The sequence below is a fragment of the Sprattus sprattus genome, assembly GCF_963457725.1.
Source record: "Sprattus sprattus genome assembly, chromosome: 3".
In the NCBI taxonomy this organism is placed as follows: Eukaryota; Metazoa; Chordata; class Actinopteri; order Clupeiformes; family Clupeidae; genus Sprattus; species Sprattus sprattus.
Window position 1 is genome coordinate 11,565,959 of NC_137922.1, and position 22,466 is coordinate 11,588,424.

At 40.0% G+C, this 22,466-nt stretch overlaps 1 protein-coding gene across 1 annotated transcript; it reads left to right on the forward strand.

Moving 5' to 3' along the window:
- Nucleotides 1-4,649: 4,649 nt before the first annotated feature.
- On the forward strand, nucleotides 4,650-21,567 carry LOC308362624 (high affinity choline transporter 1-like; the record flags this gene model as incomplete). The annotated part of the gene is made up of 8 exons (XM_080835355.1): nucleotides 4,650-4,827; nucleotides 5,010-5,123; nucleotides 16,869-17,024; nucleotides 17,367-17,515; nucleotides 17,713-17,856; nucleotides 18,297-18,450; nucleotides 19,561-19,775; nucleotides 21,019-21,567. 8 exons carry the CDS (start codon nucleotides 4,650-4,652, stop codon nucleotides 21,565-21,567), a joined length of 1,659 nt encoding a protein of 552 aa, XP_080691481.1.
- Between the last annotated feature and the right edge of the window lie 899 nt (nucleotides 21,568-22,466).

Sequence of the window (22,466 nt, forward strand, 5' to 3'; positions counted from 1 at the left end):
GACCGATTGCATGTTTTCGCAGAGGAAATTAAATCTTCAGTCGACTCCTATCTTTCAACACATGGCTGGCATCTGTCTGTCTTGCACACAAGCGGAGATTTATTGACAATTTCAATGTTGCAGACCGTTTTCAAGCCGATGGACTCCACCCAAACCGTAGAGGCAGGGCTGGACTGGGGACATTTTTCAGGCCGGCATTTTTAACCAAGAGCAGGCCACCACCAGGTATTGACGGGGAAAAATGTAAGCGCGCTGTGTGACAGCGTGGGTTTTTTCCACAACTGCTTTTGACATGCGTACCCCTTACGGTGCAAATCCATACAAGCGATCTGAGCGACGCGATCAAATTCCATTGCTTTGAGTGGGCGTGTTCTTTCTCTGAAATGTTGGCCGCTGCCGGTGAAATATCGCTCCTCATTTGCATAAGTTTGAGCATGTTCGAATTTTCATCAGGCGCGTCGCTCAGATCGCTGGCTTACGTCACAATGGAGCTGGTTCCCGTTGAAATGCATGGGGTCGCCCAGATCGCGTCGCCCAGATCGCTTGTATGGATCTGCACCGTTAAGCCTTTTTGTCACACCATGAGTACCCCTTCACTCATGCAGTGACTATGCTGCACACATTCGTTAATTTATCCACATACCCCCTGCAGTTTGCTTGCGCACCTCAGGTGGTATGTACCACTTACCCCTTGTTGGGAATCACTGACTTAAACGATCAATGTGCACTAGGAGACACAAACATTTTAACACTATGAGAAGCTTTATGAAAAGTTCTCCCAAAATACTGTTATCGTAGGCTTATCAAAAGTATGATCTATTGACTGTAGGTCATATTACTATTTAGACATGTCATTTCTTTCAACATTGTTACTTAAATTTAAGTAAAGGAATTATATTAAAACATATTAATGAACTTAATCTGATCCACTATGAGTGTTTCAAGTCAGCGTATTATTTTACCTCATCACAAAAGCAGCCTTTTCATCAGATCGCTCTTCTACTCGACTACCCTGTCAATGATGACATCTGTACAGTGGCGTAACGTGGTTACGACGGGCCCCGGTGCACGCTATTTTGACGCACCCTATAGTTACTTTGGCGTTCCCTATTACGCTAAACAAAGATGTTTGTAATCGATATGATTGTGAGAGGTGTGTACACAAAGAACGAAATCTTGTTTAACTCGTTAGAAATGGTCAGAAAGTAGCCTAGATAGCACTGTTTACGATAACCCTGATCTTAAAATGACAGACGTCCCACATAACGTAATTAACTAATTTATTAAGAGGAACAGCAAACAATGTATTAACAATATTTACAAGAAGAAGTTTCAATAGGATATTTAAATTGTGTATACAAGCAACGCAGACACGATGAAACTAACTAAATTATTAAACACAGACACACACGTTCTGTTTTCCATCCTCCTGGCCATAGTGCGGTCACGGACGGCCCGACACCTCTCACACTCAAAGTCCTCTTGCTCTTTGAAAGTAGACAGGACGCGCTCCGACTCTCGGTAACGTAAACACAGGGTCAAAGTGTGCTAAAGCGTTCTTAAAACACGGATGACAAGCGACACACCTGCTTTACCCACATCTGAAAAACACATAATGAAACGGGTGCTCCACTGCGACTTGTTAAAGGGGGCATGGCAGCCCATCAAATACCCTTGTACTACTCACCTATTTGAATGGCATTCGACGAGCCTTGCGTGCTAGCAGGAGGGTCGCCCGTAGCACTAGCAGACTACACGGACTGGCGAACGATTGTTGAAAAATCAAAATAATCTAATTTGGGTAGCTTTGCCACCTTCTCCTGCAGCTCGTTTCTCTCTTGCCTTTACTTACTGCTACTTTTGTGTTTATAAGACATTTTCAATAGACTCGTGTAGTGTAGCCTTCACAATAGGGTATAGCAGTCTTGCTCCTTTGCTATTGACAGTTAGCAGCCTTAATGTCACTCTGTTACCTTTCTCGCGAGACGAATATTTAAATTATCTGGTCCATTAACAGTGTTAAACATGTTACCCAGAAATCCCCATTGCAAATCTGAAATTCTGAATGACAAAATACCAAAGAAAATAACTTATTCGTTTCATTGAATCGTTTTTCTTTAATGTTTCTTCAGTGTATGTAGGTTAATCATGTGCTGTTGTTCTAAATTGCTACTATTTTTTTGGCAAAAATAATACCCACCATGACGAAGATACGTACGGTATTATAGGAGTATAAATAGTTGTCGAGACTTCTACTTCTTAAACTAAGGAAGTTAGCGCTGAAAACTTTAGCTAGAGTAATTGAAGGCCAGGGCCCGCGGGCAGATCTGCCTGTTTAACTTAAATTGGCGTTAATGTGGCCTGCATTGAAGTTAATGTGGCCTGCTCCGTTAGACGCGAGTTTGGCATGAATAAAAAAAATAATGAAAGGCTTCAGGCCACCGGGCATTTGCCCGCCATGCCCTATGCCCAATCCAGCGGTGGGAACAGGGATGGAGAATATGTCTGCACCACCGGGACTTCCAACCAGGAAAGCCCATCGTGGACAATATCGTGGATGGCATCTATGGTAGCCGCAAGACTATCTGCGTCATCAGCCAACACTACTTGGAGAGTGAGTGGTGCTCCAGGGAAGTGCAAGTGGCCAGCTTCCGTCTGTTCGATGAGAAAAAGGATGTTCTGATCCTGGTGTTCCTGGAGGACATTCCAACCTATCGGCTGTCCCCATACTACAGGATGAAGAGCCTCGTGAAGAAGTGCACATACCTCAGCTGGCCCAAAGCGAGACAGGACCCCCGGGTCTTTTGGGAGAAACTAGGAATTGCCCTCGGGGCCGGAAGGGGTTCTGAGGAGGAGAATTCCCTCAGTGATGTGCAGAATGTTCTCTAAACCTTGTCAGATTCTGTCAAGAGATAAGGTCTAATGCTCATGTTCAGTTTGACCAAACTGAGGAAATTATTGTTAAAACTATGATTACAGTAATAGTTTGTTTAGTTAATTTATTCGTTTAATAAATGAATGCTGATTTGAAAATGTAACATTCAAATGTTTTCATTTATTTTTTATTTTAAATGTGCCGAAAAATGTGGACGTGACCGTAAAAATTAACAGCACAAGAAAATGTTAATGATTTAATAGGTTACTGTATATTACTTATGCCTACTGTTTGTATGTGGGTACATTGATTATATAGCTAAAACACTCAGTATTAATCAATTAATCAATAAACATATACACAATAGAGCAAAATAATGTGTGATAACTTCTTTCATCAAAGAATCCTCCATTTGCAGCAATTGCAGCCTTGCAGATCATTGGCATTCCAGTTTTTGAGGTAATCTGTAGAAAATTCACGTTGTGCCGTCTGATATACCTCCTACGAGGGATTGGCTGTATGGGTATTTATTTCATACCATTCAGTAAAGCTTTCCCCACAACAGCTCAGTAGAGTTGAGATCCATTACTTCTTCTCCAAATAGGTCTTGCATAATTTGGAGCAGTACTTTAGGTCACTGCCTGATCTAATGTTATCCAAACTAAGGGTATGGCAAGGCGTTATGATAGCCTTAATTGTTTAAGATTCTTTTTAAAAATGTGTACTTTTAAAAACACACCTTAAAGCGCAACCCCGAGCCCACATGATCACACACACACTCCTTCTCTCTTACACATACACACACTACCTCAATTAATTAGATAGTTACATTTAGCTAGATTACATTTTGTGTGTGCTATTTCTTATCAGTGTGTAAATAAATACTTTGATTATATACACTGGTCTATCTAATGTTACAAAAGAAAGAATGCTGCCAAACGTTTCTATTCAGAACTCCAATGACCTTCAACCTTGCTATTAATAAGGTAAGGTTATATTTAAATAAATAATTAAATGAATAACTACACATTTCCAAATTGATAGTTTAATATATAATAAGGTGTTCATCTTAAATTATCTGCCTTTGTGTTGAATGGTTGATGCCTATCCAATCGCATCGTTCCTCCCTTTACTTTTTGAAAAAGCTTCTTATATCCATAGCTTTTAAGAGTTGCTTCAGTGAATTCAGTGAAGTAATGTTAAGTAGGTCTGCTGCTTCAAAACATAATTGTGTTTTTGATCAACGATATCATATTATTTCTGAGGGCTTTAGTGCATGATTGGAATGACAGATGGATATTTCCGGGGCTATTTTTTTGTATTAATCCAGAAAAAATCTTTAGCAACACTTTTTCAAACATTCCCCTCACCGCCACTGCTGCTTGGCAGTCATCATTTGTTTTTCATTGATAATTAACAGACTGTACAGGTCAACGGTTTTTTCTTCTTCTTTAGGAATAGATAGGTAAATGGAGCAGGTTATATTGTCACTCAAAGAAAAAGCATGAACTTTTGAAAAAACATTTGCATACCACTACGAGAGCAGTTATGACACTTTCAGGATTACCATATGAGTAAGTGTGTTTCTGTGGTTGTTGGGGGGCGTGTGCCTGTGTGTGTGTTTAAATGGGTACCGCTTAAATGTGTGTGTTTGTTAAACCTGGCAAATAACCAGCAGCCTCAATGGAAAATTACTCTACTAAAAGAATTTGACCCTGGATTTCTTGCTCTTTACCAATTTTCTCATTCAGCAGTCATAGATCTACTAGAGATCATGGGCCTTAACGTTCCAGGTTTGATAGCCACTGTAGGTTTTTATGTTGCTGTCCTGGCCACAGGAATATGGGCTGCCAGGAGATCAAAAGCAATAAGGTCCACTGGGACAGTCACAGAAGTGGCTCTGTTAGGGGGACGCTCCGTAAATCTGGCTGTGGGGATTTTCACTATGACAGGTGAGTATTTGTGGTCGTGCCAGCAGCAGTATAGATTTTCCTGAATATCTCAATTTGCGTGCAAAATTGTACAGGAGGTGTTTCACCAAACATTACATTCTTTAACTCTTTGTAATTTAATGTTGAATTACTAGTGGTGTATTTATGTGCCTCACTAAAGTGTGTGTGTATGTTTCTCATAGCTACCTGGGTTGGAGGTGGATTCATTCTCGGGGTGGCGGAAGCTGTCTACAGCCCAAATAAGGGTCTTATCTGGGCATTGATGCCACTATATTATTCAGTATCATTTATTGTGGGTAAGTTTATTTTGAATTTTGTAATTGTGAATGAATGAAGTAATGAAGAGGGAATTTGTCCGTTCATGCAGTCATATGTCTTCAGCAAACCAGAAGGCCTGATAGTAGTGGAGCAGAGAAAAAAAAACAGCCACTTTATATCTGTAATCTATGACATCACCCCTTTATGCACCCGAGAATTCATGGTCATGTGATGTTTTTTTCCAGTGTTCATATATTCCTACTGTAATTGTCTTTGTCCGTTTCCACCTTAGTTCACAGTTTGTTGACTATCCATACGCCACACAAATATTGCGTTGTGTTTTTTAACTGAGCTCATTAAAACTGAAAATGAATGCAGACTATCTCTGAATAAAGGACAGGACTCCCAAGTGTTGTTCGAGTTACAATTTGTAAGGGCCGGAATCCGGGGTAGAACTCAGGCTGCTGGATTTCCGGTTCAGTGCCGAACTCACTGTGCAAAGAATGACCCAATTGCCAAAAACCTGTCTGTGTTAAAAGGCTGAATGGCTGAATTTGTGAGAAGTGGTTGGTGATTGCGTTCACATAAACTTTACAGACATCCTCGGATTAAAATAATTATAATATTAATAATAAATAGGAGAATATTTGCATCCTTAACAATTACGTTTCACATTTACAGTCATGATTTTACGAGGTAGTATTTATTGTTACACTAGGTCTCTATTGCTCGTAGCTTGACTGTTCTCTCCCTTGTACGTCACTTTGTACAAAGGCGTCTGCTAAATGACTGAATGTAAATGTAAATGTACACGAACACTGCAAATGTAAGTGAATAAATAAATAAACACTAAACCCAATCTCTAAAAACAAGAACATGCACTGACTGCAATATAAACTCCTACTTGTGACCAGTCTTCACACTTATGATGGTTATTTTGAATGACAGCACTGACTGCAACTTAAACTCCTACTCATGACCTGTTTTCACACTTATGGTGGCTATTTTTCGATTAAAAAAAATTATTTATTGTTTTATGGAATTCGAAAGTTCAACGTAAGAAAAGATCTCCACCTTATTAATGAACACCTGTTACGAGTTGCTTTCGTTTGGATTCGGGAGATTCCGACAGCAAACGTGGCTATGGCTGAGTGCCCTAATAAGGGGCTGGTGGGGCGTGTATGTATGCAAATCCACTTTCATGAGACCGTGCATCAATTTAAGAAACTAATCCGAAGGAACACAGCTGAGAAGACTTTGGCTGCTTATGAACGCATTTTTTAAGCGTGCGGGAATGCAGCGGAAGCATTTCCCTTACGTTGTTCTTGCGAAGTCGTGTAAGAAACATTTCTGAAGAATTACAGAAAATGATCGTGAATGAGGGCCATTCTTTTTAATAACTCTCAAAAAGGGATAATCCAAAAACACAGAGGATTATGACAAAAACCTAAAAGTCAAAGCTCAGAAGTATCGTATCAAAAACAGAGGGCAAAAACAGCAAGATGAACAAGACAGCAAAGACTAAACAAAACAAGAGGCTAGGAATTCACAAAAACTTCATGAAAGACTGTCAAAGGAGAATGGAGAGAGTAGGAGACTGTAGAGTCGCGAACTTGAAATCAGAAAACTATAAACCAGAAACCAGGACAAAGCCACAGCAAAAATCAAGACAAAAAGCCATGTATAAATATGGTTTTTGCATATTTGCATATGGTAAAACTCGATTTTCTAACCGCAACGTCCGCGATTACAACGTGGTGTAAAAACGTGGTGTTTTTTTTTTAAGATGGAAAATTTTGCACAGCAAAAATATCCTGATTAAAGCAGGATAACGGATCAATTGCTAATCACTAACGAGATGCTAGTGGCTCAACAAGGCGAAATCTCTTGAAATGTGCTTACTTTGACACTATGACAAACTAGTTAGTCAACAACTGTCCTAACACAGTCAAACATCAAGCAAGTGCAACACAAGATGGCAATTAAGCTACTTACTAGTTCGGCAGACAGTAAAAAACAGGCGGCTTCAGGCACACCTACATAACACAGTCATTTGCCTACGGACCCTGGTATGGCATTGGAGGCGATTCTCCATATTAAAAGTCATTGTAGTGCCCACATTTTTTCAAAGCTGTTATTTTAAGGTAAAACTGCTTATCCTAACCCTAACCCTGAAGTACAATACTGCATAAGGCCACTTTAAAAAGTGCATGCCTTGTGTTTATACTTGACTTTGTTTAAATTACTTAAATGCACAGTGGCAAAGCCACCGATTTGTTTCTGTAATGAGCAGTTAAATAAAAATCTAAAATGTGGGAAAGAATATTTTACACTAAATGTATCTAATATTGTGTTGGTCATATTTAAATAATTCAGTACGTTTTGTTGGAAAGATTTTTTTTTTAAATCGCATTGATCGAATTGCAATCGCAATATTTTTGGGAAAAGTCGCAATTAGATTATTTTCCCAAATCGTTCAGCCCTAGTTAAGTTACAGTTGAAAACAGAACTACATACAGTAACCATAGAGTCCCTTAGTTAAGCCAAATGATTATTCTAAGTTTCTGGACATCAGGCAGTGAGGAGTAGAGGTGTTGGTCAGTCTCTTGCCAATATCCTTCTCAAAGCATGTCCTTGGATGTCCACTATTATTCTATTACAGAGGTTGTCAATCAGACAGAGAAGCACATACCAGGATGAATCTTAAAGGCACCCAGTGCAACTTTATATAAACATTCAATGAAAAATAAACATTCAATTAGTCAGCCTAGTCTTTTTTACACAAAGTAAGTCTCAATAACTCCATACCATTACATATCGACATTCAAGGAGCAAAGATGAGACGTTGTTGTGTGGTGAGAACTGATAGAAAATTGTAAACAACAACAATCGCCGGTGGGGAGAGGCCATTTTTCCATTGACTGGAATCTTGCTTTATTTATTGCGGCACCAATGAATAAAGAAAATGGCGGCGATTGTTGTTGTCAGTTATCAGTTCTCACCACACAACGACGTCTCATCTTTGCTCCTTGAATGTCGATATGTAATGGTATGGAGTTATTGAAACTTACTACGTTTAAAAAAGACTAGAAATGTAATGTTTATTTTTAAGCCTCGAAAGATGCACTGGGTGCCTTTAAAACAAGCATATTAGGCCCGGATCCCAGACAATACACAAATAATATAAAAACAAACATTCCTAAAGTGGAAGTGTACAGCAGAGAAAACGACAACAAGCTAAGTTGGTAAGGCAAGTAACCTTCTGTCCATGTTTGGATGAGGTTAGAGGTCATACGAAGGGCCGAACTGTGCCTGTCCTGCTAATTCTCACTGACATGTATGCGTGGCAGAACTTTGCCTGTCCTGCTATCTCTCACTGACATGTATGTGTGACAGAACTGTACCTGTCCTGCTATCTCTCACTGACATGTATGCGTGGCAGAACTTTGCCTGTCCTGCTATCTCTCATCGACATGTATGTGTGACAGAACTGTACCTGTCCTGCTATCTCTAACTGAGATGTATGCGTGGCAGAGAGCTGAACTGTGCCTGTCCTGCTGTCTCTAACTGACATGTATTCGTAACAGAAAGCACAGCCGGGATGCTACAGAGAGAGCTTAGTTTATGTGTGTCTATTTCTGCTGACATGTGATATAATTGTGGCGTCAGAGTTAGATAAATCTTAATGTATATAAACCCTGTGCAATGTTTGTGAAATTGCTTTTCTCTCATCTTCGCGCTGAGACCAACAATTGTTGTTGAATAAATATACTTAGTATCTACATGTCACAACGTGGCAGCCATTGCCACGATTTTGCGACCTCTTGTGGACTTTTTTGGTTGACTTTGGGCCGTCAGGGATCCGGCCCTTGATAGGTGAAAAATCACCCTAGTTAGTTCAGGACTCCGGAGCTGCATGAAAGTACATTTATTAGACAGACAAACAACAACAATTGCAATTGGGCTCCCCTCCCAGCCGAGGCTGAAAGTGAAGCCCTGATAAACTCTTCGCACAAAGTTTATATAGTCAGAAGTTTAGCTTTGAGCAGGGATGATCACGTGGTGGATTTCTCACGTCCGAGGCTCCCTGTCTTGCAAGGATGGCAGTTTTGCACAAGGTTGGAAGAAGCACAGTTCCCTTCTTATCTCCTCTGGTCTAAACATGCTCTTGTTCATATGCAGACTTAATGGCACCTAATATTCTAGTTACACACACAGAGAGAAAAGCCATGCTCCTGCTTTCATAAGCACATAATTCACAGGAATATATTCAAACAAGTCACTTGATTATTATATTCTTAAGTAATTTACAGTGTTTGGAAATAATCTCTATCAATCCCTCCTTTTATCCGTTTCAATGGATAATCAAAAATTACAAACACAATCAAAATCACAAATCATCTTTCTTCAGCGTTAATTATCAATTTCAATGGATAACTTCAAAATCATCATTCTGAGCTTCATCACATGGATTTTCGGAACAGAGAACATTACTGAGCATCACTCCATATCATCATCAGTCAATCACTCAAAAATGTCATCATATTTCCCATCACACATTTTAATACTTTGCATTTGTAGGCCAACATAGTGAGCGTCGACTATGTGTGTTTCATTAGCTCGCCTAGGATTCAGATAATATTCAAACAAGGTTTCTTTGCTGTGTCCTTGAAGGCCTTCTGCCTTCTGCCTTCTGCAGAACACATCGGTTGTTGAATATTACAGTGGGCAGGAAAATGTAAACAGTCTCTTTGTGGAAAATGTGTTTGGGCAGTCTGGTTCCCCCATCACGGATGATCTTTAGGTAGTCCCCATCTCTGGTGTTGTCAGGGACATGTGTGCAACATTGGTCAGTACTACGTTTGTAGTCCGTCTCTGGTCAGGTTTTGGAATTTCATCTCTGCGTAGTAAAGGAAGTTAATCCAATCTGTGTGTGCTCCGATGACGCACCAGGGGCAGGGGGTAGATGCCAGGCCACTCGCTGCTGGGTTCAAGGCCCTGTAGTCGTCTGGAATGCCCTGGGGAATGCCCAGGCTGTCGAACCCTGCTTCTCTCCTCCCTCGTACGGAATGCATTGGAACGTTCCTCAGGTACTGGTGTATCTTGGACCTGGGGGTAATCTGAAAAGGTTGTACTAACATTGTTCAAGCACAAGTCCCAGACCAACCCACAGGCAGTGTAGCTCTTAGTTCACCATTCCCACATAACCACCACATATCAGCTATGGCTATATCCTGTACTTCAAGAAGTCTGCCATTCAAACACATCCCCGCAGTTTTACATTCAGATGAAGTATTTAACTGTATTTCTCTTCCATTATCAAGCACATATGTAATGGTTTTACATTGTGTCCAGTGTCCTAGGTGTGCATCGTTCTTTTCCCCAGGTTTTAAATAGCATTCAAACAGAGCATCTTTGCTAATGATGTGTGGAGGTGGTGAAGCATTTTCTGGCATGTAGGGCCAGTTAAAATGTGAATAGTGATGCTGTATAGCTATCATTTATAAACATGTTATTAGACCAACAATGTAAAATCCCACAGTCGTTACTAGGAGTCCCCCACATACTTTGGCCCATTTTGCGTAACCTCCCATGACTTTGCAGAGGAATAGACCTTTTACTCCACAATTTCCACTCGGTTCTAATCCCACAGGACAGTACTATATCTACTGCCAGCGTTTGAGACGAGAAGAATCTATACATCAACCCCCCTTTATAGACTGGTCTTTCTGTCACTGCGGGCAATACCTGGAAACAGCAAAGAAAGATGGTCCTTACTCCTCTGCATCCGCCATCTGCAGGCTTACCCGTTTACAGTTAGTCAGATGTATCCACGTGGCTCTCTCAGCTATTTTGACTGTGGTAGATGTTAACAGTAGCTCTTGGTATGCTCTGTCCCACTTGGGCAAGTGGAAGTGTTTTCTTTTGAGACTGTTGATTAGGACCCAGTCTCGTGGCCCAACCTTGGATTCAGCCTCACAGTGTTCCTGTGTAGGGGAGAGAAGTCTTAGAGCATTTAGTTTCAACATCATCTTTGCCATGTATTTTCAATCTCTTCGTCTGTTTTAGCAAATGGTTTAGGCAGTGTAGATTCTTCCATTCATCATTTCAAACAGTGATATCAACATGCATGCTTAATTTCACTAATTTCACTCTCTGAATTGGCTTTCAATAGATCAATTCTTTCTTTTCTACCAGTCCGGCTGACTGGGGGTTGTATGAGCAGTGATTGTCTATGGCTAGACAATATTTCTTTCTTTCGTTGGGATTTAACTCAATAAAATCTATAACTGAATGTTAAAACATCTTTCAAACTAAATAATGTAATAAGAATTAAAACAATATAAAATCAATGATGAATGATTAACCTTCTTTCTCATAAAATAAAAACAAGAAGTAAAAACAAGAAGTAAAAATATATGCTTACTATCCCCTCTTATTGAGGCATGTTTTCACCATGGCTCAATATTGCAGCATATGTTTTAGTATTGTGTGTTTTAATTCTTCAAATGTGTATGTGTCTCAGATGGTTGTTGCAGCTCAAAGTGTTTTACATAAAATTAATAAAAGCAAGTAGCAATAGCAATATCTGGAGTAAAATAATGGTCAACATCGTATCAGAACCTGATGTTCCAATAGGCTTCTTGGATTACTAAAATCATAATAAAAGAAATAAACCCTTCTGCCTGGTTAGTGGCCTTGTCTGCTTTGTGGTTTCTCAATGAAACCCTTTTGCACCTGTGTGCACAATCAGGGCAATAAGTTCCGCTGCCTGTGCGGAATAGTGTGGAAGTAGTGGCTATGTGTTCAAGGTTTATTTGCTTGAACCATCAACAATGGTTAAATCAGCTTTTGGAATAGGCATATCTTGTAGGTCAGCTCTGGCTGGCATAGTTTTTATCTGTTTGGCTGTACGTAAAAGTGTAGCTGGCTTAAATGTCACGCAGTGCTCAAAAGTGATATGAGGCTGTGAGAGCAAAACAAATCAAATAAAAAATAAGCATGTGAAACTTTCAGTGTAAGTGTCTGTTTAGTACAATAGGAGCAGAGGCCTGCACCGCCAAGGCTGCAGACACTCCTGCTTGTAAACATTCAGACATTGCTTGTGCTACTGGATCTAGCCGTGTGGAATAGTATGCCACTCATATCAACTTAAAGTCCCCACTTATGCATTAACACAAATATCATATAACCTTTTTTTTTCTTTTCCAGTCTACAGCTTGTACGAATAGCTTTGTCATGTCATGGATGTGCTAAGACAGTAGAACTAACCAACAGTTTTTTAATGTGATCAAATGCTTGCCTTCCCGCTTCAGGCTTTTTAATAATATCTCCAGCTGACATGGTCTGAGAATAAAGTAAACTCTGCAACATTTGTGTTTCTAACGCATGGTTAGGATTCCATTATCTACAAAATTAAGTTATTCCCAGAAAATACATAATTTATTTCTTTGTGTCTGGCAAAGGTGCTTTTTAAAAGATAGCTTTACTTTAGTGAACCACAGCTGCTAATTTTGTGGCCTTGTTTCTGCTAAAATCTTCTTATCTGGAGAACAGCACAAGATGTTCAACAACAATTGACTGTCTCTCGAACTGTAGCTAAGTTTGAGCTCATGGCCTGTGAGAAAATAGTCTTTTGAGCCAGCACTCAGCCCCCACCCATCCTGTGTTAGTCCAATGCATCAATCTAAGTTAATATAGTTAGTGTGACAGGGTTACATCCTCTATACATCTTTTTTAGTGGCTAAACAGTGTATATTCAATACATAATAAATAATATTTTGGGACACCATTGTTTAATTTATTCTAAAACCCATGTATTGTTGGAACAATTTTAATGCCCAACCCACATCAAATCTCTTCCTAATAAGTTTGTAGAGCATGTTTTTTAAACATAATCTGCACTTTAAATATCTGTCCCGTTTCAGACTCTTCAAAAGTAATGGGTTATGTGAATGACTGTTTTTAGATGTCTCTTTCTTTTGACAACCTTACTGTTCTGGGCATGCAATGCTGTAATTACTGTTCAGCAGGTACCTGAGTCATACAAAACAAAACAAAACAATCATTGGCTTTCTTGCCAAGACCAAACTAAACAAAAAATGTGTTGGCTTTCTTGCCACCATTAATGTAAGCTTTTCTCTGTTTGGCGCAACCAATAATGCAAAAACATTTTCAAAGCTGTGTTTACAATTTTCTTTTTGTCGTAGACATTTTAAATCCATCTCTTATTCTCTTTATCATGTACGTCTTCTGATTTTGACGCACTTTTACCCATTTCTAAGTCATTTTATGTATTTCTCTTAATACCTTTAACTGATATTTGAAACCTAACCTTTAAATTACCTTTAGTTTATTCTTCACACTAGGGTTAGTTATGTTTCTATTTTCAGACTCTCATAGTTTGTTCTTGAGATCACAATGCTGAGTAAACCCGAGCCCGACCAGAGGTCCTCCGTCTCACTCGTTTTTTTTTGAGGAGGTTGAGGCTAGGGAATTTCCCTGGGATGATCAGTCCCCTACTGGTTCCGGGTCAAGGCATCTCAGTAATGCGAAATCTTTAATTACATAAATTATAACTATATTTATCTGGTTTTACCCATTGTAAAAAGTTTGTCTCAACCCCACAGAAAAATAACACACAAGTATTAGTATATTAGAGTATCTCTGACTCTTTTTCTTTATCTCTTAAGGAGACTCCTTCAAATTCAAAATCTTGTTTCCACATATGTCTGTGCATTACACAGTCAGCATTTCCTTGTATTGCCACATGATTCATGTCCCCTTCTAACTGGGATTTGTCATCAATTTTAGATCCTTTGTTTCCCATTTTCTCTTATTGTTAAAATCCGGCTAGACAGGTATGTCTCTATACGTTTCAGACTATATCCTTCTCTATAGCCCTTTTTTCTTTCTTTTAACAATGCACCAAGAGGCCTACCAGAAGACCCAACAGGAAAACAAAAAGTGAAAAGTGTGTTCCCTTCATACAAGGCGAACAAGAATGTATACAGAAAATCCGGAGAAAATAGGCCTAGGGAGTTTTCAACTTTAGATGACACCTTCCTCCCAACCCTCAGGCAGAGGAGGTGTACAGCGCTCTTATATATAACCTTTATCGTTTCCAAAACGAACGATACCCTTCCCTCGAGGTGAACAGTGCTTATATCTCATATAGCGCGCGCTAGCCCTTCACGGCAACAGGCTTTTCATGCTTATACCCTTTAGTCGTTCAAAAAACAAACACTACCCTTTTCGAGGTGAACAGGAATATACCAACATATGCCTTGAGCGCTCTAAGAACATGAAAACTATAACAGAAGTCTCTCTAACTCTAGCAATTCGTTCAACACACGGGGCATACAGGAAAGTCCTATCAATTTTGTTCCCCTATCCACTCCGCAGCAAACATGCAAAAAGTTAGTGTCGACCCCACTTGAAAACAAGTGTACGCAAAACCGAAACTAACAAGAAGCACATACAATCGTACACTTACAATAAAACAACCAATATACTCACAAACAGTCGGAGTCCCCCCCTATAGTCAAATTCAATTCCTTCACTCTCGGCTCTCCTCGCTGGCAGGCCCTGGCCTCCATCCAATTCAATTTGGAGTCTCGTACTCCTCCATACGGTTCAGGTCCTGATGATTAGCCCAGCAAGGAGAGTCGAAGAGGTTGTTGGAATCCCGGACGAGCCCCCAATTCTGATAGGTGAAAAATCACCCTAGTTAGTTCAGGACTCCGGAGCTGCATGAAAGTACATTTATTAGACAGACAAACAACAACAATTGCAATTGGGCTCCCCTCCCAGCCGAGGCTGAAAGTGAAGCCCTGATAAACTCTTCGCACAAAGTTTATATAGTCAGAAGTTTAGCTTTGAGCAGGGATGATCACGTGGTGGATTTCTCACGTCCGAGGCTCCCTGTCTTGCAAGGATGGCAGTTTTGCACAAGGTCGGAAGAAGCACAGTTCCCTTCTTATCTCCTCTGGTCTAAACATGCTCTTGTTCATATGCAGACTTAATGGCACCTAATATTCTAGTTACACACACAGAGAGAAAAGCCATGCTCCTGCTTTCATAAGCACATAATTCACAGGAATATATTCAAACAAGTCACTTGATTATTATATTCTTAAGTAATTTACAGTGTTTGGAAATAATCTCTATCAGCCCTTAAGGCCAATTTAGGGTTGTTTTAGACGCAGAGGTGTAAGCACGTAATTTACACAAGGAACTTGTTTTAGACAAGTTTTGATTTAAGGTTCGTTTTAGACGCAGAGCCGTGTTGCAAGGCTTGTGAGCTGTGTTGCGTGTTGTAAAGCAAATTGACGCCAGAACTGTAGATTTATTTTGAGTTAAGTAAGCCTATTTATTGCAGCAGGACAAAGGAAAAAAACTTACCGGAGCAAGTGTAGTGGGCGAAAGGCTTGATGTTATGAATACATGTGTTACACAAAATACAAATGTTGGCAATTCAGTACCAGTGGCGAAAAAGACAGCACATGACGCAAAAGTTCGTTTATTGACATCTTTTAATTACTGCGACAGGCTTTAAAACGATGTGTTTATGAGTTACATTATTCAAAGATGAGGTGGTAAACGGCGAGAGAATCTCATCATGTTGTCAATGCTTGTAACTACAATGGTGCTGGCCACAAGGTAACGGCAGGTTACTGTTAACTTTTGTATATGAGCAGACCGGGTTCATTCTATCAAACTCGCTGGTGCAATTGATGGATTCACGTCAATATGAACTCAATGAAAGATATCACCATGACTCACAAGTGGCGGAAAATGAATATGAAAGTACCTATTTGTTCATGAATGACCACATTCTCTCCAAACAATCGCGGGTGAGAATGGGATATTCGCGGTAATTTGAGCGTCCTTATAAGTGTTTAAAGAGGATTTGTAAAGGAGTTCATGTCTTCGGACCTCTTCTGTTATGTTTGTTCCTAATCCATAAGAAAAGGCTTGTGAGACGGTCTGCAGGGTATTCATGATTTAAAAAAAATGTCTGGGTCTAAAAAAGACTATGCTATTAACCCGGAAACGTGAGACTCTGTGAAAGGCTGTGGTAGCCGGCCAATCACAGCCTTTGCGAGCTGTGTAGGGCCGTAGTGTTTTAGTTGCATAGTCAGAAATTTTGGGCGACGCACTTAAGCACGTAAGGGGGGGTATTTTACCGCGCAAGGGGGGGTTGTGTATCTTACGTGCTTACGTGTTACGTCTAAAACAGAGCATAATCATAATTCGGCCTTTAGAGGCGGGGTACTGTCACGATCGTGGCAGCCACTGCCACGATTTGGCGACCTCTTGTGGACTTTTCACGGACTTGGCGTTTTTGTTGTGTTTGTTATGTGTCCACATGTGCTTTTGTTGTGATTGTGTGCCCTCACCTGTTACCCATTGTGTGCCCTCACCTGTTACCTATTGTGTGCCCTCACCTGTTTCCAATTGTGTGCCCTCACTGGTTTCCCTCTGTGTGTCCTCACCTGTGATGGATTGCCACTTCCCTTGATTAGCCAGGAGTTAAGTACCTGGCTAGTTTCCCTGCCCACAATGGCTGCCACGATCGTGCCACTACAACTCCGGAGTCATGTGATAACTTGAGTGAATTTTCACCTAACATTTTCAAAATCAACATGATATCAACTCAAGCTTCCTCAGAGGATCCAAATAACATTTAGCAGCTATGAGGGAAGATTCATTTGATTATTAAAACTGATTATTTTACAGTACATAATCTGTTGTCTTTTTTCTGGATTCATATTTCTCAGGTGGTTTAGTCTTTGCTAAACCAATGAGGGAGAAGAAGTATGTTACCATGATGGATCCATTTCAGATCAAATATGGCAAAGCTATGACTGGTCTTCTGGTCATCCCTGCCATCATTGGAGATGTGATGTGGGTGTCATGTACCCTCATGGCTCTGGGTAAAATAATTACATATTATTTATTATATGTAAATGAATCGTTAAGTACGATATATCAATTATTATATAAGTAAAGAATAATATAACTCACTGACAAGTATCCAAAGTAGCCTATTGTCATGTTTAGAAGTACAGATAAATAGCCACCCTGGCTATTCACATCGTAGTTTTGTGATACAAATCTAAATTATTCAATCAGCATTTTTTACAAAAAAATTCAAAATACATCAATCAAAAAGCTAGCTAGCTTTAATCAGTGCCAACCTGCTAGTTTTATACCAAGACTCTCTACTGCTACTTCAAAGCAATATGCAGGTTTTAACATTTGTCTGATATTTCCAGGAGGGACAATCAGCACAATCCTTGATCTGCCATTTGTCTACTCTGTGGTCTTGTCAGCCGTTGTGGCGATCATCTACACCCTCCTTGGGGGGCTGTACTCTGTGGCTTACACCGATGTCATTCAGTTGATCCTAATCTTTATCGCTTTGGTGAGTTTCAGCCAATGCATGACCATAGATAGTGGAAAGAGAATGATGTACCCAGATATACCCATACCCATATACTATATACCCAAAGCATCTTTATTCTTTTAACATACTGTATATTGAAATTATGGTGGAATGGGACGACCTCAATGAATCGTTAACCGTGATATTAAGTGTGCTGGTTTGTGTTTCTTCTTTAGTGGCTCTGTGTGCCATTCATCCTTTTGAATCCCATCCCTCTTGACATCTCCGTCACAGCCTTCAATCAAACATACCAGCCGCCTTGGATTGGTCGGCTAGAGACACGGGACATCTGGAAATGGCTGGATGATTTTTTTGTGTTGGTATGTAGATAAACTTAAACATCCTTCCTTCACCTGACTAAATAGTGCCTTAACGGGTTGAAATGGATCCTGTTTTAATGTTGCCCTAGCTATCTTTTTTTTTTTTACCTGAATTCCACCATCCTTAGCACCACATACTCTCTACTCTGCCCCTACCTACAACGCACTACCTTCTTTCTCTTCAACATCTGTTCGTTTCCATTCATTTTGGAGCTGCTTTTTTCCTAAAAGGAATCACTACTTAAATGAAATCACTACTAATCCAACTCCACTCCTTGAGTTCAGTGGGCCCCAGCCTTCAAATTGTCATTGACTTTGCAATCGACACAGCAAGTACATGTTCTCATATGGTGACATAAACTAAATAATGTTAATTTTATATTCAGTACATGTGTCATTTTTTCATTTTTTTCATGTGTATTTATACTTTTTCTGGGTAGGGCATCGGAGCCCTAGGTTTCCAGACTTTTCACCAGAGGACCCTGTCCTCTGCCTCAACAGCCAAAGCACAGATCACATGTTTTGCTGCAGCTGTGTTGATCCTCATCCTGGGCATTCCATCTGTACTGATAGGAGCAGTGGCTGCATCTACAGGTTTGGGCTGCTTATCCATTGCTAAGCGCTAAGCCATGTTTAGGATGTAACTGATCCCACATTGTATTTTAACTTGTATGTAAATGTATAAATCAGATGATTTATAGATAGGCTGAACAGGGAGCCGACCATTAATGGCACACTGCCCTGATCCACAATAAACAAAAGTTATCTCTACAATGTTCCTGTTAAAGGCACAGTCCGCACTTCTAACTCACTATGCTATTTGTCAAATTCAACACACTGCTCCTCACGGTCCTCTAGCTGTCCATGCAGTGTGCGTGCTAAAAGTCTTCAGTGTTAGTGCACAGTCCACAGCTGCAAGGAACAACTTTTGGCCAGAACGTTTACAAATACGCAGCCAAAATGCTACCGAAGACAGAAAACACCAGGCTGGGAGGTTTATACATAATGTATAAACATTGGGACAATAGAATGCATTATAGTGGTATGGTATTATGGAAATATACAATGAATCTGTCAACATGAAATGATTAAATGACCTCAAATTTACCAAGCAGTGTATAAGATAGTGGCACGGTGTGGCATGGCGCAGCAAGAGTGAGTGAAAGAGTTGAAGAGATGACAAGGGGATAGACAGAGAAAAGAGAAGGGAGATAGAGAATGAGAGTTTGAGTGAGAACAAACGAAGGGCCAACACAGAAAAAATAGAAGAGAGACAGAAAGAAAGAGTGCTCTAAGTAAGACCTTCTGCCCAACTGACTCTTTGGTTGGCTGTCTGGAGTTGAATAGGGTAGAGGTGTCAAGGAGGCTGATTAGTGTGCATAAACTAAGGTACTGAGTTTCTAGTCAAAAACACGATCAGGTGCAGACACTATAGATTGTAATGAACCTATGATCAGACTGCTGACCATATAAGGACATATTGAGACTGAGCATAAATATATGTTATATTCATATACGTACATTTACAGATTTTTTTAAGCTCAAACTCTGTTCCTAAACGTTTAAAGGTGTGACCTCACCAATACAGGAACCACTAAATAGATGGTCTGGCCTATTTCCCTAGATATGTTGGGGTTGGTAGCTAAAAGTCCTTTGTTGTGTGCTTTTCTAGGTATGTGATGCTGTGTACATGTATTTCCACAGACTGGAATCAGACTGATTATGGCACCCCTTCTCCATACGAGCGCGGAGAGGCATATGGAATCCTGCCTATCTGTTTGCAGTACCTTTCTCCCTCCTATGTCTCCATATTAGGGATCGGAGCAGTGGCAGCAGCAGTTATGTCCTCCACAGATTCAGCCCTCCTCTCCAGTACATCCATGTTCTCTACTAACATCTACAAGAACATCAGAGAACAGGTTTGCAAACTCACAAGTCAGTCTGATCTGCTACAGGAATGTAAAAGACTACAACATGGAATAATGATTATGAATTTGTAACTATTTACTTTAAGAAAGCTCTCAATGTGGGCATGAATGTATGTGTATCATAGGCGGAGATCCCGGGGGGGACCATAAAGTTGTCCCCCCCTCAACAAAATAAAAAAAAAAGTAATATGAAACAAACGCACGACTACACAAGCGCTGCTTATTATAAACGTAAAATAATGTGCTTTTTAAGTGTTGAAAAATCATGATCCCCCTATTCCTCAAAGTGGTTCGGGTATGCTGTTTCCAAAGGGCGGGGCGAGCACCGTGTTTTAGTCAATCTGCCCACACGGTCAGGTTGTGAGATTGTTTCTTCCTCTCTCCCCCTCCCGCTATGATACACGATATGTAAAGATATTTACCTCATTCTCGAACGAAGTAACAACATGTAAGAAGAAGTTTTTCTAAACGCCATTTACGAAGTTCCAATCGATAATCACAAGTATTAATACGTTTATTAATGGATTGACATGACAACGTGAACGTTTGCCATAACACACGCAGGTATCTATAATTAACACCCTTAGCTAGCTAGACAGTTAGGACACGGTCCTGTCAGGGGCAGGTTAATGCTTGTTAATAAACGTAGGTCTAGATGTCAGTGCCTCTCCAGATTAGTTAAATTAACTGAAAGTAAATTAATGTCATTTTTTCGTGGGGTCAATAAATAATACTGGTATTTTCAGCATCGGGTGAGAGTGGTACAGTGGATAGAGGGGTCGTGAGTTACTGAGAAGGTTGCTAGTTCAATTCCCAGTCGAAACGTCCTTGAGCCTTTTGAGAACTTACTTTGAGCATCAAGTTCTCTTGAACTTTGGACATTATTTGTCTGTGAGTAGATATTTCGCGTTAGTTCATATAATGCCGTTTAGGTCATTCAAAAATCACTTCGAATTTCTGTTTGTAAATGTGATACAATAATTCGGTATTTAGCAGTTTATGCTAGCTCTCGTGAAAGCATTTTTTTTCATGTCCCCCCCCCCGGAATTACTCTCTGAAATGTTACCATGTATTGTCCCCCCCTACAATGAAATGGGATCTCCGCCCCTGATGTGTATGTGTATGTGTGTGTGAATGTGTGTGTCTCTGTGTGTGTCTCTGTGTGTGTGTGTGTGTGTGTGTGTGTGTGTGTATGTATGTATGCTTGCTTGTTTGTTTGTTTGTGTGTCTACAGGCATCAGACAGAGAGATCCAGTGGGTGATGCGAATCACTGTTGTTGTGACCGGCGTGGCAGGCACAGCTCTGACATTCCTTGATAACAGCATTTTGGCATTTTGGGTCCTTGGAGCTGATGCGGCGTACTGTGTCATCCTCCCGCAGCTGATTTGTGTCCTCTTCTGCCCTGTCTCCAATGTTTACGGGGCAGGTGTGGGGTACTTCATGGGCATATTGCTGAGGTTGTTGAGTGGGGAGCCTCTGATAGGCCTTCCGCCAGTTATCCATTTTCCAGGTGGTGAAATAACCGATGGTGTGTTCATCCAGCAAGCACCTATCCGATCAATAGCTATGCTCTTCACACTCCTCTGCATCCTTTTGTTCTCTTACCTCTTCACTCAACTATTCCGCCGTGGCATACTGCCCAAAACGTGGGATGTCATGACACCAAGGCTGGATCAAACAGTAAGCAATGCTGAAGGAGAGAAACTGATGATAATGTCACCGGCTGGCTCCAGTACTGTGAACAGGAGCAACTTGGAGGTGGAAGACAAGGCAAATCTCTAGGGGTCTGACCTGCTTGTTGACAGTTCTGAGGCCAAATGGAAAAGTGTATTTCTCATTTGTGGTCAGGCAATTTGCAAAGCACATTAAACCACTACACCTATTCACTGTTTTGGAACATCTTTATGAAGAGTATAGATCAGTTGTAAATTAATTCTTGTTTAATGCTATACATGTTGTCATTTATTGTTTGCAAATATGGATGTGGTGATTTAGACTTGTCACTCTTTTTGAAGGAGTGTTGATTCAGTTTTTGTCATGCTCACTGTAAAAAAAGAAATGTTGAGTTAACTCAATTTCAAGGCAACACATTCGATAAAATTTAAAGTTTGGTAATTAAACTTAATATTTTAAGTTTTGCTTTTGAGTTTGCTCAACTCTGAATTCTGATTTTGTCAACTCAACAGTATGTTCAACTAACTCTTAATTTTATATAGTAATAACTTTTAATCCTTACTATTGCTATCTCTCCCCTCAATTGTACTAATTTATAATGTTACATTGTAATAACTTGTAATCCTTACTTCTGCTAACTGTCCAGTACATTGTACTAATTTATAATTTAATATTATAATAATTTGTAATCCTAACTTTTGCTAACTGTCCTGTAAATTGTACTAACCTATAATTTTACATTGTAATAACTCTTAAGTTAGTATAGCAGAATTATTTTAGAGGAATTTAAAATTGCACACTGCAATAGTTTATAATATAACTCAACTTCATAATTTAGAACCAATAACTTCTAATCAAATGTATAAATAATTACATATGCAACATACCTCTATACATTCAAAACATTTGTTTTATTTACACTGTACCAGCATCAAATCCCTTCTAACAGGGCCAAGTTAATGCAAACTAATGAGACCCAATTCTCCCAGTCGTTACCTTGTGCTACA